The sequence below is a fragment of the Taurulus bubalis genome (assembly GCF_910589615.1).
Source record: "Taurulus bubalis genome assembly, chromosome: 17".
Taxonomy (NCBI): domain Eukaryota; kingdom Metazoa; phylum Chordata; class Actinopteri; order Perciformes; family Cottidae; genus Taurulus; species Taurulus bubalis.
Window position 1 is genome coordinate 9,230,286 of NC_136605.1, and position 12,652 is coordinate 9,242,937.

General features: G+C 43.2%; 1 protein-coding gene across 2 annotated transcripts; it reads right to left on the reverse strand.

Moving 5' to 3' along the window:
• Positions 1-2,296: 2,296 nt before the first annotated feature.
• Positions 2,297-12,356, reverse strand: fbxl20 (F-box and leucine-rich repeat protein 20; the record flags this gene model as incomplete). 2 transcript variants are annotated; one of them, XM_079232600.1, is made up of 15 exons in its annotated part: positions 2,297-2,404; positions 4,333-4,545; positions 4,655-4,711; positions 4,806-4,850; positions 4,999-5,059; positions 5,315-5,445; positions 6,093-6,167; positions 6,863-6,989; positions 7,278-7,373; positions 7,458-7,526; positions 7,631-7,725; positions 7,859-7,933; positions 8,084-8,138; positions 8,956-9,017; positions 12,315-12,356. In XM_079232600.1, the coding sequence occupies 15 exons, from the start codon at positions 12,354-12,356 to the stop codon at positions 2,297-2,299; spliced, it is 1,311 nt and encodes a 436-aa protein (XP_079088726.1). The 2 variants fall into 2 exon arrangements, with proteins under 2 accessions (XP_079088726.1, XP_079088727.1); XM_079232601.1 differs by lacking the exon at positions 7,278-7,373.
• Positions 12,357-12,652: the final 296 nt, after the last annotated feature.

Consider the following 12,652-nt stretch of genomic DNA (forward strand, 5'->3'; position numbering starts at 1 on the left):
GAAAATCTGATTCTGCTTAAGCGGCACACAATGCCTGAACAGCCATCCCCGAGACTTCTCCTTGATGGAACCATTCAATAAGTGGAACCCACATCATACATACATGTCATCATGAACTCCTCCTCAACGCACAGTAAAAAAAAATTCAACTCAAAGTTCAACATTTATTTCAATTGCACTGGCGCCAAACTTCCCCTGGACAAAGGCTACACTCTGGACATTAAGTAACAATAAACTCTTAATGAAAACACAAACACCATCAGATCAAAACTGAGGACTGGAAGAGGAAACTCATCTTGGAGACACTGAACTCATGACTTCAAAAACACAGAGCAGACGCAATCCAAACCACACCAAAAACAGAAACGCAAAAGAAGAGAAAAAGGTAGAGATCCAGAGGAAATCAGAAAGAAAAGCAGTAAAAGACACATTTATAAAAGGAAACGGGACGAAAAAGAGACGCAGAATAAAGCAGGTGCAAGTGCAGGAGAGGATAATCAATAAGAAAAGGCTTCAATACTTCATTGGGCGGGGGGCAATCCATTAAAGCCCTCCGTTGTGACAAAAGTCTTTCCATCATATCTGCCAGCAGGCCATAATTCAGATGACTTCCTCTTTTAGAGCCTCTGCCGGTCTGATCGGTTCTCCACGTTCGGCGTCAGACAGACGCCGACGCAGGAGGTCCCAGGGAGGCAGGGTGTCCCACGCTGTAACTCCATCCTCTGCAAGGCCTCATGGGAGTTGAGGAGTTGCCGATGCCAACATCCGGCGCGTCCTCTCACCGCTGCGCGTGGTTCACCAGTTCCTCGTCGTCATCAGAACCGTCACCGATGCAAAAACAAGAGCAACTAAATGAAATCAAATGAACTGAAAATAGACGTACTTTGATTGTTTTCAGTTGACTTTTTCTTTCCATTGTTCTGGCCCGACAACATGATTTCATGTAGTCATGTCAGACTTTTATATTCTTTCCTTCCTTCAAAAGAGCGTCTTTATTACTTTCCTTTTGTCGACGTGAGCTTCCGCAGGCCAGCATCAGTTCTTCTGTCAAACTGCAGGTTACGTGCTGGCTCAGTCGGACTGTCCGAAGCTCCAGCACACACTCCAACACTTACACAAGCATGTGTGAGCTTCGCCATAGTTCCTTCAGGAGGACAGAAATCTCTGCCCCCATCTCATATCATCATCTGTCGTTTAGCTGGCTTCGACTCACTGACTATTTACAATTAGATTTTAAAAAACTAGAGGTGTTACATGCAACATTTGGCATCTTCTCGAGTCCCCACTTGTGAGTATTAATTGGTGTCCATTTTTAGAAAAATATTGAACTTTTTTTCTTCAGCATATTGAAGCTTCTGATTGTAACAGAGAGAGGTGAGGGTACATGTGTAGCAAGCTCAGTGTGCATGACGATTTGTATTTGTGTGTGTTAGTAAAATGCTAGTTTTAATTTCTGAGATGGCCATTTGGTAAAGTGTCTTATCATTGCTTTACTGCAATAGGTGCAAATAGCTGCAAGTATGTTTTCTTTCTTTTTTTTTTTCTTAAATCACAAAACGAGCTTTCTGCTGCTGTCTGTGTGTTTGTTGGAGGTGTCGGCAGTTTACTGGCTGCATTGTAGCCTAATCTTTATTTATTTTATAAAACAGCCTGCAGGAAAAAGCTAACTGAGGTCTTACTCAAGTGCCTTTCCCGTCTAGAGGTAGCTGGCAAGTGACCTTCAACAACAAGGGAAGTATGCGTGAGAGGTTAAGAGGGATTTTTCTATATTTTCTCAAGAAACCATAACTGTTACCAGTCTCAAAGTGTTAAATAGAAGTGTGTGTCGCTCTCTCTCCCTTCAAATACGAAACAATGTTTAAGTCGATGAAAAATTATTTTGTACCTCATTTGATGAAGAGTTAAATCCCTTGACAGAGGTGACCACATTTTATTTTACATAACCCTCTTTGTAATACTGGTTTGGCCACTGAACACAGACCGGAAATGTTCAGACATTCTTCTAAGAGTTAATCTGTGTATGCAAGTTTGTCTGCATAGCAGAAAGCCTGGTGTGTGTGTGTCCTGTATGCGTGTGGTGGAGAGATTTAGGAATGTTTTTGGGAAAGTTACCCAAGACCATGTAGCGTGTTTTGGCTCTCTCCCTCTCTCTGCAGCTCCAAACAGGAGACACACCAGCATATACTCTATGACAGGGCGCCAGGAGGGGGACAGCAGGTCCGGGGTCAAGTGACGGGCTGCGGGGAGCATGTACGAGGGACACGGGGAGCGGAAAGGGGGGGTTGTTGTCTTTACATCATAGTAGGACGCAGCAGCGGCAAAACCTCTGACGACTGCCCCCGACGGAGGGTGGTGGAGTGACGGGAGCGAAGTATGCATGCACTTTGATGTTAGGCAGATGGGTCTGTGGAGCGGAAAGAAGGAAACATAGATGGAAATATGTTAATGGTTGTACAAATAGTTCCAATCTAATACAATTAAAAGACAGCATGAGCTCTCTCTGGACAGTGATTCCTCATTATTGTATTTCACACCTCAGTTTTGATTTATCACTTCTTGTGGGTGGAGCGGTGACTCAAACACCAGTTTTATTTGGACAAAATGTATGAATCTATGACATTTGTCGGGAATGTTCTCCTGCTGCTTCTTAAAAATCAGGCTGATGGGAATCATGTTTTCATAGAAAAAAGGCTGCCCTGACCTGGTCTGTCATACACTGCTTATTGTGCTCCACTTAAACTCTTCCTTCCTCATTTGGTGACTGCAGAGCTGCTTGTACATTATAAGATAAGATAATCTTTTATTAGTCACACAGCGGGGACATTTACAATTGTCATTGTTGTAAAACAACATTTCGCCATCAGTGTCAGCCCTGAAAGTCATGTTGCTGTGTCATCTTGAATTCCATGTTGGGTTCAATTGATGTCAAACAGACAGTTTGTTATGTTACACATCAAATGTACTCCTCTTCATATGTCGAAATTTGTATTTCCAACAAACCTCCATTCAACTAAAAGTAACTTGTGGAGTCTTGTTTAAAAAAATAAAAAAATAGACATAGTTCAACAAAGAAATCAGGAGGCTCCAGCTAACGTGTTGTTTATGTACTTTTATCTCTGTTGCCACTTTATTATTTACACCATGTGCATATGCAAAACGACAGGGTTCACGCATAAAACAAAACCTGGTCCATAACTCTACTAGAGGTAAACAACAAACTCCACTTTAATAAGGATCAAATATCTGGAATGGGTGGGTTCATTTGTATATTTTTGATTTGCAGTCTGACGAACTTGTTTAGTAATAGTGCAGAGAAGTGAAATGCCTATATCAATATGTGGTTGCTGCAAAAAATATGTAGCATTTGAGGTAAGAAGATGACTTGGATGGCCAGCTGAAACACTCAACCAATGGACAGTGCCAGGATGGGGAGCATATACATTTAGGGATTCCAAATCCACGTTGAGTGCACAAAAAGGCTTTTTACAGTACATTCTACACAGAGCAAAAATATAAACACTTTTGTTTTCGCTCTCATTTAAAAAAAAAAAAATGTAAAGACAATGTACACGAAAGGTTTTTTGCTTTAAAATGGTGTGTCCAACTTCGTTAAAATCTGTGTTATTGAGCACCTCTCCCTTGCCAGGATCATCAATCCCCCTGACAGGTGTGTCATATCCAGATTATAACACAGGAGAACCATTGTCTAGTCACAATAAAAGGCCACTCTAAAATGCAGTTTTATCATGAAAAAATGTATTAGGTACTCTGAACTATGGATTCCACATAACTAGGGATACAGATATGCCATCAGAAGTGAGCATTTGCACACTCAAGTCGGGTACGATTAAGTCAAGACCCTCTTGTGCAAAGCATCGGTTACATCAGCGTCTGGCCCGGCAGGAGAAGTAGCTGGATGTGGATGATCTGGGCTGGTGGACATTTCAGAAGTCAGCATGCCAATAGAACGCTGCCTCAAAACTTCTGACATCGGGTTTCATGAAATTGTGTCATGAAACTGCACTTTTATGAGAGACCTTTTTATTGTGACCAGCCCAAGACACACCTGTGTAATAATTGTGCTGCTAAATCAGTATCTTGAAATGCCAAAGCTGTCAGGTGGATAGATTATCTTTGAAAAAGAAAAGTACTCACCAACACTGATGTTAACACCTATGGGCCCGTAATACGACGAATAAGCCTTTTGTGTGTTTATAGGAAGAGTCTTAGATCATATATTTCAGGTTTTTTGGGAGCAAAAAACAAGTGCATTTTTGTTCAGTGTACATAAGAAGCAGAGCTTACTCACTGTTACTAGCCCACACAACTCACCCTTAGTCTCTTGATGCCAGCGCGGGTAATCTGCTGGCAGTCATAGAGCTCAATGCGATCCAGACTATGGCAGCTCTTCAGGTGCTCCAGTGAAGCGTCTGTGATCAGGGGGCAGTTGTCCAGCTCGATCACCTCCAGACGGTCGTGAGCACACGGACCGCTGCCGAGGTGTCTGATGCCGTCATCAGTGATCAGCTCACAGTGAGACAGACTCTACAGGAGGACCAACACAGGAGCTCCGTTACTCAACTGTCTGCTAGAACAAGCTGCGATGTGGTGCTTGTAAATACCACACGAGTGGCAGCCACACACACTCACTCACCAGGACTTGCAAACGAGGGCAGTGGATAGACAGCTGGATGAGTGTTCCATCTGTGATCTGATGCAAAATGTAAACAAAAGGACAAACAATTGTCATAACTGCATTCAACAGCAGTGGAAAGCATATTTTGTTGCATTGGATTGTTTATTACCTGCACACATTCTTCTAAATCCATTTTTTCAAGCTCATGACAGTTCTACAGCAGAGAAAGAGATAATAAACTGAGACACTTTGTTTTCAAGATATTGTTGGACTAAAAACAAATGAGACATGAAATTAAAATATTGAAATCTCTAAGTATTTAATATTTGTGTTTATATACAACCAATAGAGGCCACACTCACCCTGGCTAATGTAGTGAAGCCCACATCTGTAAGCTGAGAGCAGCGAGCCACTTCTAATATTCTGAAAGAAGGAGAGGAGCAGAGAGTTATACAATCACCTACACTCGGTCACTCTTTGGGACTTTAACTGAAACAGTAGCTTCAACATTTATTCATTTTAAATCGCTGAATGGAGCAAGAAAGTCATCAAGTCGGCAACACCAATCCTGTCAATACAAGCCTCCCCCCGAAGTCCCTCCCCCAAAATGGGGTGTAAAGAGAATTTCAACAAGTATAACAAAAGAAGTTCAGAGTGAGGATTTGTGTGTAAATTCACCTGAGGCGAGGGCAGTTCTGGCCCAGGGCGTGCAGGATGGCGTCTGTGATATTGGCACAGCCCGACACACAAAGAGACTGCAGGCGGTGACAACCCCGGCAAATTGTGATGAGGCCCTCATCTGTTATCTGCTGCTGACAGAAAGTTCAGTTTGTGTTTATGTGTGTGGGAGGTCACTTCAATCCACATCCAATGTGAGATGTGAACACATACAAGCTTTTGCTGTGCTCACCAGAAGCTATGTATTAAAAGCAATCAATGTACAACTTTGGCACATAGAATATAACTGTACTTAACACCCAGCAAATTAAATAATTTGTTTTCCTCCTGCATTTTCTGTTTTAAGTATTGCTCAAGAAAACTCAGGATCGGGCATAGGAAGAGGAGGAACAGGTGAGTAATAGCTCGGCAAGAGAAAAGGAGGAAGAGGAAGTGGGACAAGATGAGACGATGAGGTTCCTGAGGTGCGAGATGAGGAGGAGATGGACAGATGAAGGAGGCAGATTATTTAGGACAGGTACAACCAGAGAAAATTATATGCATTGTGTGAGCAGGCTTCAAAGACAATTGGTATTCACAATGAGTTGGAGAGCACAACGTGTCCTGAGTGCACATCAGGGTACACCCTGGAAAGTAACAAACAGTGCTTGTGTTCTTTTTACTTTCATGCCAAAATGTGAAGGGTTTTATAACAAATGATTTGTCATTAAAATTGCAAAACCAGGTTGTTTTTCCAGATTTATAAGATACATTTTCTGGCCGTGTCACCTGTACTTACTGAGCATGTTTGCAAGTTGAGTGTGACCAGCTCTGGACAGTGAGCCCCGATATGTTTCAGAGCCTCGTCCTCCAGCTGTGGGGGAGATTGACAGAGGAAAGACAGTCAACTGAAATCAAAATACATTGATAAAAAGTATAAAAGTATAATGAAGCATAAAAGTATAATAAAGCATATTAAAGTTATCCCAAAATAACCTTATACTGTCACTGATATAATGACTGTTGATAAAACAACATGTTGCTATATTTGTTCACATTTGCTGTAAACAGTGTCTGGCATGCCGTTTCTCAGAAACATCCTCTATTGCACAGGAAGTGATGCCTTTTATGTTTGCGATAGCAGCAGCTGTGTTCAATGCGAATGAAAATAAGAGGAACTTGGTAGTTACTTTGGTAAATGGACTTGTGCTTCTAAAAATGCTTTTCTAGTCTTCCAACCACTTAGTGTTTTTACACTACATGTTATACACCCATTCACACACTGAGCAATTTGGGGTAGAGTGTCTTGCCCAAAGACACATCGGCATGAACTAGAGGACAGTATGTGATGACCACTATGACGGAACGTACAAAACAGTGCTACCTACTGCAGTGTTGAGCAATAACAACAGTGTGTCCAAGAAGTGACCAATGGATTACAACAATTAACTGCAACAAATCAAGCTGCTCTCAAATGTATCCAATAGAATTTTTACTCATTATGCACAAAGGACCGACACCATTCGCCCTGGTCAGCATCTCCAGCTCATACTGAGCCCTGAAGCGTACCTGTGTGCATCCCTTTAAGAAAAGGCCTTTGAGTCCTGGACAGCAACGCACCAGAGCCTGGATGCCATCCTTGGTGACCTGATCACACCAGGAGATGTTGAGCTGCTCCAGCAGAGGACAACCCTCACTGCCAGAAGGAAATTCAGAAAGGACATGTAAGAGTTGGGGGGGCGGGGGGGGGGGAACAAGAAAAACAAGTCTATGAGAGGGAGGGAGAATATATTGTTTTTAAATGTTCCCGAGAAGGAGTTAAAGTACCGTTTGTGCAATTCACATCCATTATAAAAAGGTACAATGTATTTACTTGAATTGTGTAGGTTTAACAGAGGAAAACCATTGAGGGAAACAGATGGTATCCGAGGGTGTATGTTGTAAATTCAGGGGAAGTATATATCACAACATTGACCCTACACACCTGAGAGCTTTGAGTGACAGGTTGGTGATTGAGGTACAGGAGGCGAGGTCCAGGTGCTTCAGCTTTGGACAGAACTTACTGAGGCTATTACACGTGCTGCAGAAGAGACAGTAGACAATGAGCCTTTTACAAGGAGAAGAGGCATGATAAGACACTCGCATCCCAGAATAATGCACAAACCTGTCAGTGATCTTGGTGCAGCCATTCAGACTAAGCAGCTCGATGTTCCTGCAGTTCTGAGAGAAAGTCCTACAGGGAGAAATAACAAACAGAACTTGCAGGTCTCTCTCGCTCCCCCCAGGGCCTAAAGTAGAACTACAATTTCTGTCAGGCTAAGTCCTCGCCATACTCACCTCAGGGCGCTGTCACCCACACCCAAGCAACCCCGCAAACTCAGCTTCCTAAGGAACCCCCCACATCGCTTTGAGATGTTCTCCACCACCCGGCCCTGGAATGAAAACAATCCACTCAGTCCGCTGTACATGATTCCAAACCTCAATTTAAAGTAATGACAGATCATTAGTGAAGTGTGAAGGGAAATCTACAAAGCAAAGTTACAGACGAAGATCAGATTTAATCACCTCAATGTCCCTCTGGAAGTCAAAGAGGTCGATTCGCTGCCAGTTGCTGCCATCCAAGGCCAGAACGTTCCAGGACTGTGAGAAGGGAGGGAGAGGCAACGTTTAGGGTCAAGTTTGTTCTCAAACTTAGCACATACACGCACTAAAAAAAAAACACACACACAGACAAAAACCACATACAGTCACGCACACATGCATACACACACCTTGTGAACACAGACTCACCCGTGAGACCTGGGCACAGCGACAGAGTGTCACCACATCCAGAAAGGAGAAGATTCTGGAAGACAGACAGGGACGGTTTAGAGACCCTGAACCCCGCTGCCAGAAGCTTCCTCTTTACACTAAACTGCCCAACTCAACCCTGCTTCGGCTTCCACTCACAGCACAGGGGTGTGAGTAAATCAGCTAATATTGTCTTTGATTGCAGGCAGGATAGATGCGTTTACCCCGTTTCCAAGATAGATGTGTTTTCTCAAAGTGGGGTCCAGGCGAGGAAGAAACGCTTCTTAGAACAGAGATGGAAACTTACTATGCAGCAAAAAACTGCATACAAGTTCAAGCAGGGATGCAGAGTCCCAGCACAGCCTGCCAGCCTCACAAATCAGGGCGCTGAACCTGGCCCGGCAGCACAGGCAGATCGGCTGGCAAGGCCGAGGCTTGAGTTATGGCCTTCATTTTCTGTTTGCTCAGGGGCTCGCTTTTCTTTTTGGCTGAATTAAATTTGAATGCTTTATAGCCTCAAGCCTCTGCATTTAATTACAGTTTTAGCGGGAGGGGGTGGGCGAAGAAGAGGAGGGTGGGGAACGAGAGGACATTTGCATCTTGGTGGTTAGTTTAGTTGAATCATTGCAAAAGGGCAAGTGTCACACAGTATATGATCGAGAGATGCACAGTGTGCGCGTCTGTGTTTGGGGGCTGCAATGGGAGGAGGGTGGTGCAAGGCCAATTGTGCCCTTGTGGATGATTGATGTGCTGATTGGGAGCGAAGGCAGGGAGGCGAGTGTGGAGAATGCAACATGCCATATTTGCTTGCAAAAAAAAAAAAAAAAAACCTACAGGGATTTTGATTGAAGTGTTTTGGAATGTCAACTCACCGTAGCAACAGCTCCTTAGGCAGCTTCTTGTTGATGACCGCCTCATCACTATTTGTGAACATCTGAAAGGGTGCAGAAGATAATATCAGTCCTGGCATCCATCTTAAACATAGCTGGGCCCCCATTCATCCACTCACCTCACTCAAGGATGGCCCAAGCATAAAAACAAGGATGAATGATCTTAATCTCATCAGCTGTGATAGATTCAATGTCAAGTCTTGGAAAACATGGGGCAACAGAAGATAAAGCAGCACAAGAAACTGCAATGTGTGTCTTCTAAGCAAAATCAACAGGAGAGGACTTTGTACTGTCGACTATAGAGCTGTGATGGCCTCTGCGTTCATGTTATCTTTTCTGCCGGCATATGCTCCCCACACCGCCTCTGTTTACATTGTTGAATTGACACCAGCGTCCACATCAGCATGCACCGAGAATGTACACTGAAATGAGTTACAATATATTATTGTGACTGAGACAAATTGCTCCAGATTCTGCAAACTGCTAATTGATTTCCACGTGAATAATTGCCCATTGTGTGATTGCAAATACTAAGCTATAATCTACAGGAAAAAGCCACAGTAAACAAAGAGATAATACATCAGCATTCATTAAGACCAAGCTACTTACACAATACACACACAGACAGACAGACGACTGCATTATAAAATGTAAGATATTAAGACGATGACATTTGGGTGCATCCACTCAGTCACAGCAACGCAAATGAAGCAACATCTGGCCAAATCCATTTTCCTCCATAGATTTGGAAAGATAAATCTAAACCAGAGACGGGGTAATTGAGGGGCGGGGACTTTAGTGTGTAAATAAAAAGTGCACATGCTATTTAGAAGAGCCAAACATCTGCGACAAAATCAACAAGGAATTTGCATGTCCTTCTTTGCACTTCGTTACTGGTACAAATATGAAGCATTCATGAGCATTCATGAAGCAAATCTTAATTTTGTGTGTGTTTTTAAATAACTCATGGGTGCCAACTGAGTTTACAGTGAGGCCATATTAATTGTGGGCATATATCCTAAAACCCCATTCACAATAGCTTCATATGTTTTACTTACACACTGAAACAAACCTATTCATCAGGACATAAAAACAAACGGACAGGTTGTCCCCCATTTAGAAACTCAGTCAGGGTGAAAGCCTCCATGTCTCTCTGATAAACACACACACACACACACACACACACACACACACACAGAAAGAGTAAGAAAGGACATTTCACATTTGGGACAAACTGACTCCGATAGCTCGCCCTTCACAGCGCTACTTTCTGGGCAAATAATCCAGGGCCATTTCCAAAGAACCAGATGAGCGTGCTCAATGGGCATACACTGTCCCCTTTTGTAATCAAACATAAAATGAAACTAATGCTGCATGAATGTGAGCATTATGTTTTCTCCACTGGTGAGCTATAGTCAGTGAAGCAGGCCTGGTAGGAGGTAAAGAGCTGGGTGAGCTATAACTTCCTGCTAGACATCATTGCAATGCGAAACAAAAAGTGATCATATTTTTTGAAAATTGAAATGGTTTTTTTCTTCGGAAAAGACCAATTTCTCAGATTAAATCTATACATCAGTTTGACACTTGCAACTGCATTTTCCATGAAGAGTTAACGGTAAATCAGCAGTTAAATTGGGTTCATATATTTAATTTATCCTAAACTACATCAGTGGACAACTAATATATGAAACACCCAAGAGACAGGCCATCAGCAATTAAAAGACTGCTTTTCTGTCTACAGTTTAAACTGCTTCAACAAGTCTTACATCAAACACCCAATTATACAAACACAACGGAGTTGTAATTGTCAGTCACAATATTGGTTATTAATTGCATATCAGAGGGCTGTAGTCTTAAGGCGGGTCTACAACAGATCAGTGTCTAAAGCAGAGCAGTAAAGCTTGACAAAATACAACAGGACATTTTAGGAAATGTCAATCAAAGTGAAACTCTCCTTAGCTTATAGTGTATTAACTGGGTTTGACCACTATGCATTTTTGATGGCCTATGGTGACAGTTTCATCTTGGATCTCATGACTTTTACAATAGTTTTCTGGGCTAACTCTGGACTATTGAAAAATACCACTATGCTGTATTGTGTTTTTATCCTATGTCATTTAACTACTCAAGTGCATGAGTATTCATTTTCTTATTGTCCATCAATACAAATCTACCAATAAATAATTAGCACTGTCCCTAACAAATAAATTAAGAAATGAAAAGTACAGGTGCACTTTTCATACACCGTAACACGCCTACATCTCCACGAAGACACAATCAGTGTAGCAAATGCAGCGTCAACGTCTCAAAGATATACCCTCTTAACAGGAGCCCCAAAATAAAAAAATGCACACTTTATTTTGAAATCCAGGTCGCCACTTCCGATTCCTCGTGGTCAAAATCCGCTTATCTTGACACAGCAGCTCTCCCGCAGCTGTCGGGCCAGAAGGTAACGGCCTGAATCTTCTGAGTCGTCAGCTGTTGCACCGTTAAAAATAAATAAAACCACACACAAATCCCACACTGGCTGGGGATTAAACAACACCAAGTGCTTAGGCTCCACAGTGCAATGTCACCGACCGGATCCGTTTGGGTGCTCACCAAAATATTCCGCTCCGCTTGCGGCACAAAGTTTACACAATGGTAAATACTACAATACAACAGCACTGTAGCTCGTGTATGTACATGTAGCTCTTTTGCTACCGGGACAGGTCACTGTGTTTTTGTTGATAGTGTGTGTGCTAACACGGGTAACGTCGGTCCCAACCCGAGGCCCCCCACAACCGCAGCGGCCATGGATAGGCACAACAATCCGGCTCGTCAGACAACCCCCCAACCTCTCAAAGAAAACAACCAAAAGTCATATTTACAAAATTACACCGCGGTAGATATCAGGGCACATATGAAACGGCTCATTAGAAAAGCGAAGTGGACAGCTTTCCCTTCTTGGTAAATACGTGAACGTGTGCAGGTCCTCGGCGTGCTCCATGGAGCCTCGGCGTCTTTGTTTTGACGGCGCAATGTGAAACGAGGAAAACATTTTTCGGGACCTTTAAAAACGCTCCATTCAAAGCGAGAACAACACGATAGCTTTATGGGGAAACGCCGACTCGTGTCTTCTGTGAAACATGTCATGCCAAAACTACGTTGTTTGAACAAAAAAACAGCGTTTGACCTAATCCCAAACAGTGACTGCGGAAGCTGCTTCCACAGCCTCTCCATAAGCGCAGTTTAACAATAAATACAGCGACAGTCACCCCGTAGGCCCGCATCCTGACGGGTTTAACTGCTACGGTGGATGTGTGTCAATGGCTGTCAGCTTGTATTGATGGTAAACTCACCTCAAACCGGCTCCGCGACACTCCATTTACCTCCTTCCCCATGTCGGACGCTGGTTACCGACTCAATGAATTCGGTTTAGGCGAAGTGAAATGCAGATACGGGCCCTCTTCCTTCCGAGTCCCCTCCACGACTATCATGCTACCGTCCGGTCGGTAGCTCCTCGGTTGCGATGTCGTTGTTTTTTCGGACTGTAAAACAAACGGCGAGACGTTTTCTTTCAGATAAAATATGAGCTACAGGCAGCAGACATCCAATAAACCAGTTCTCATATCTGCTCGCTTCGCCCTCACCTCCCCCTATAGGCTACAGCTTTCCATCCATCCACACAATAGCCCGA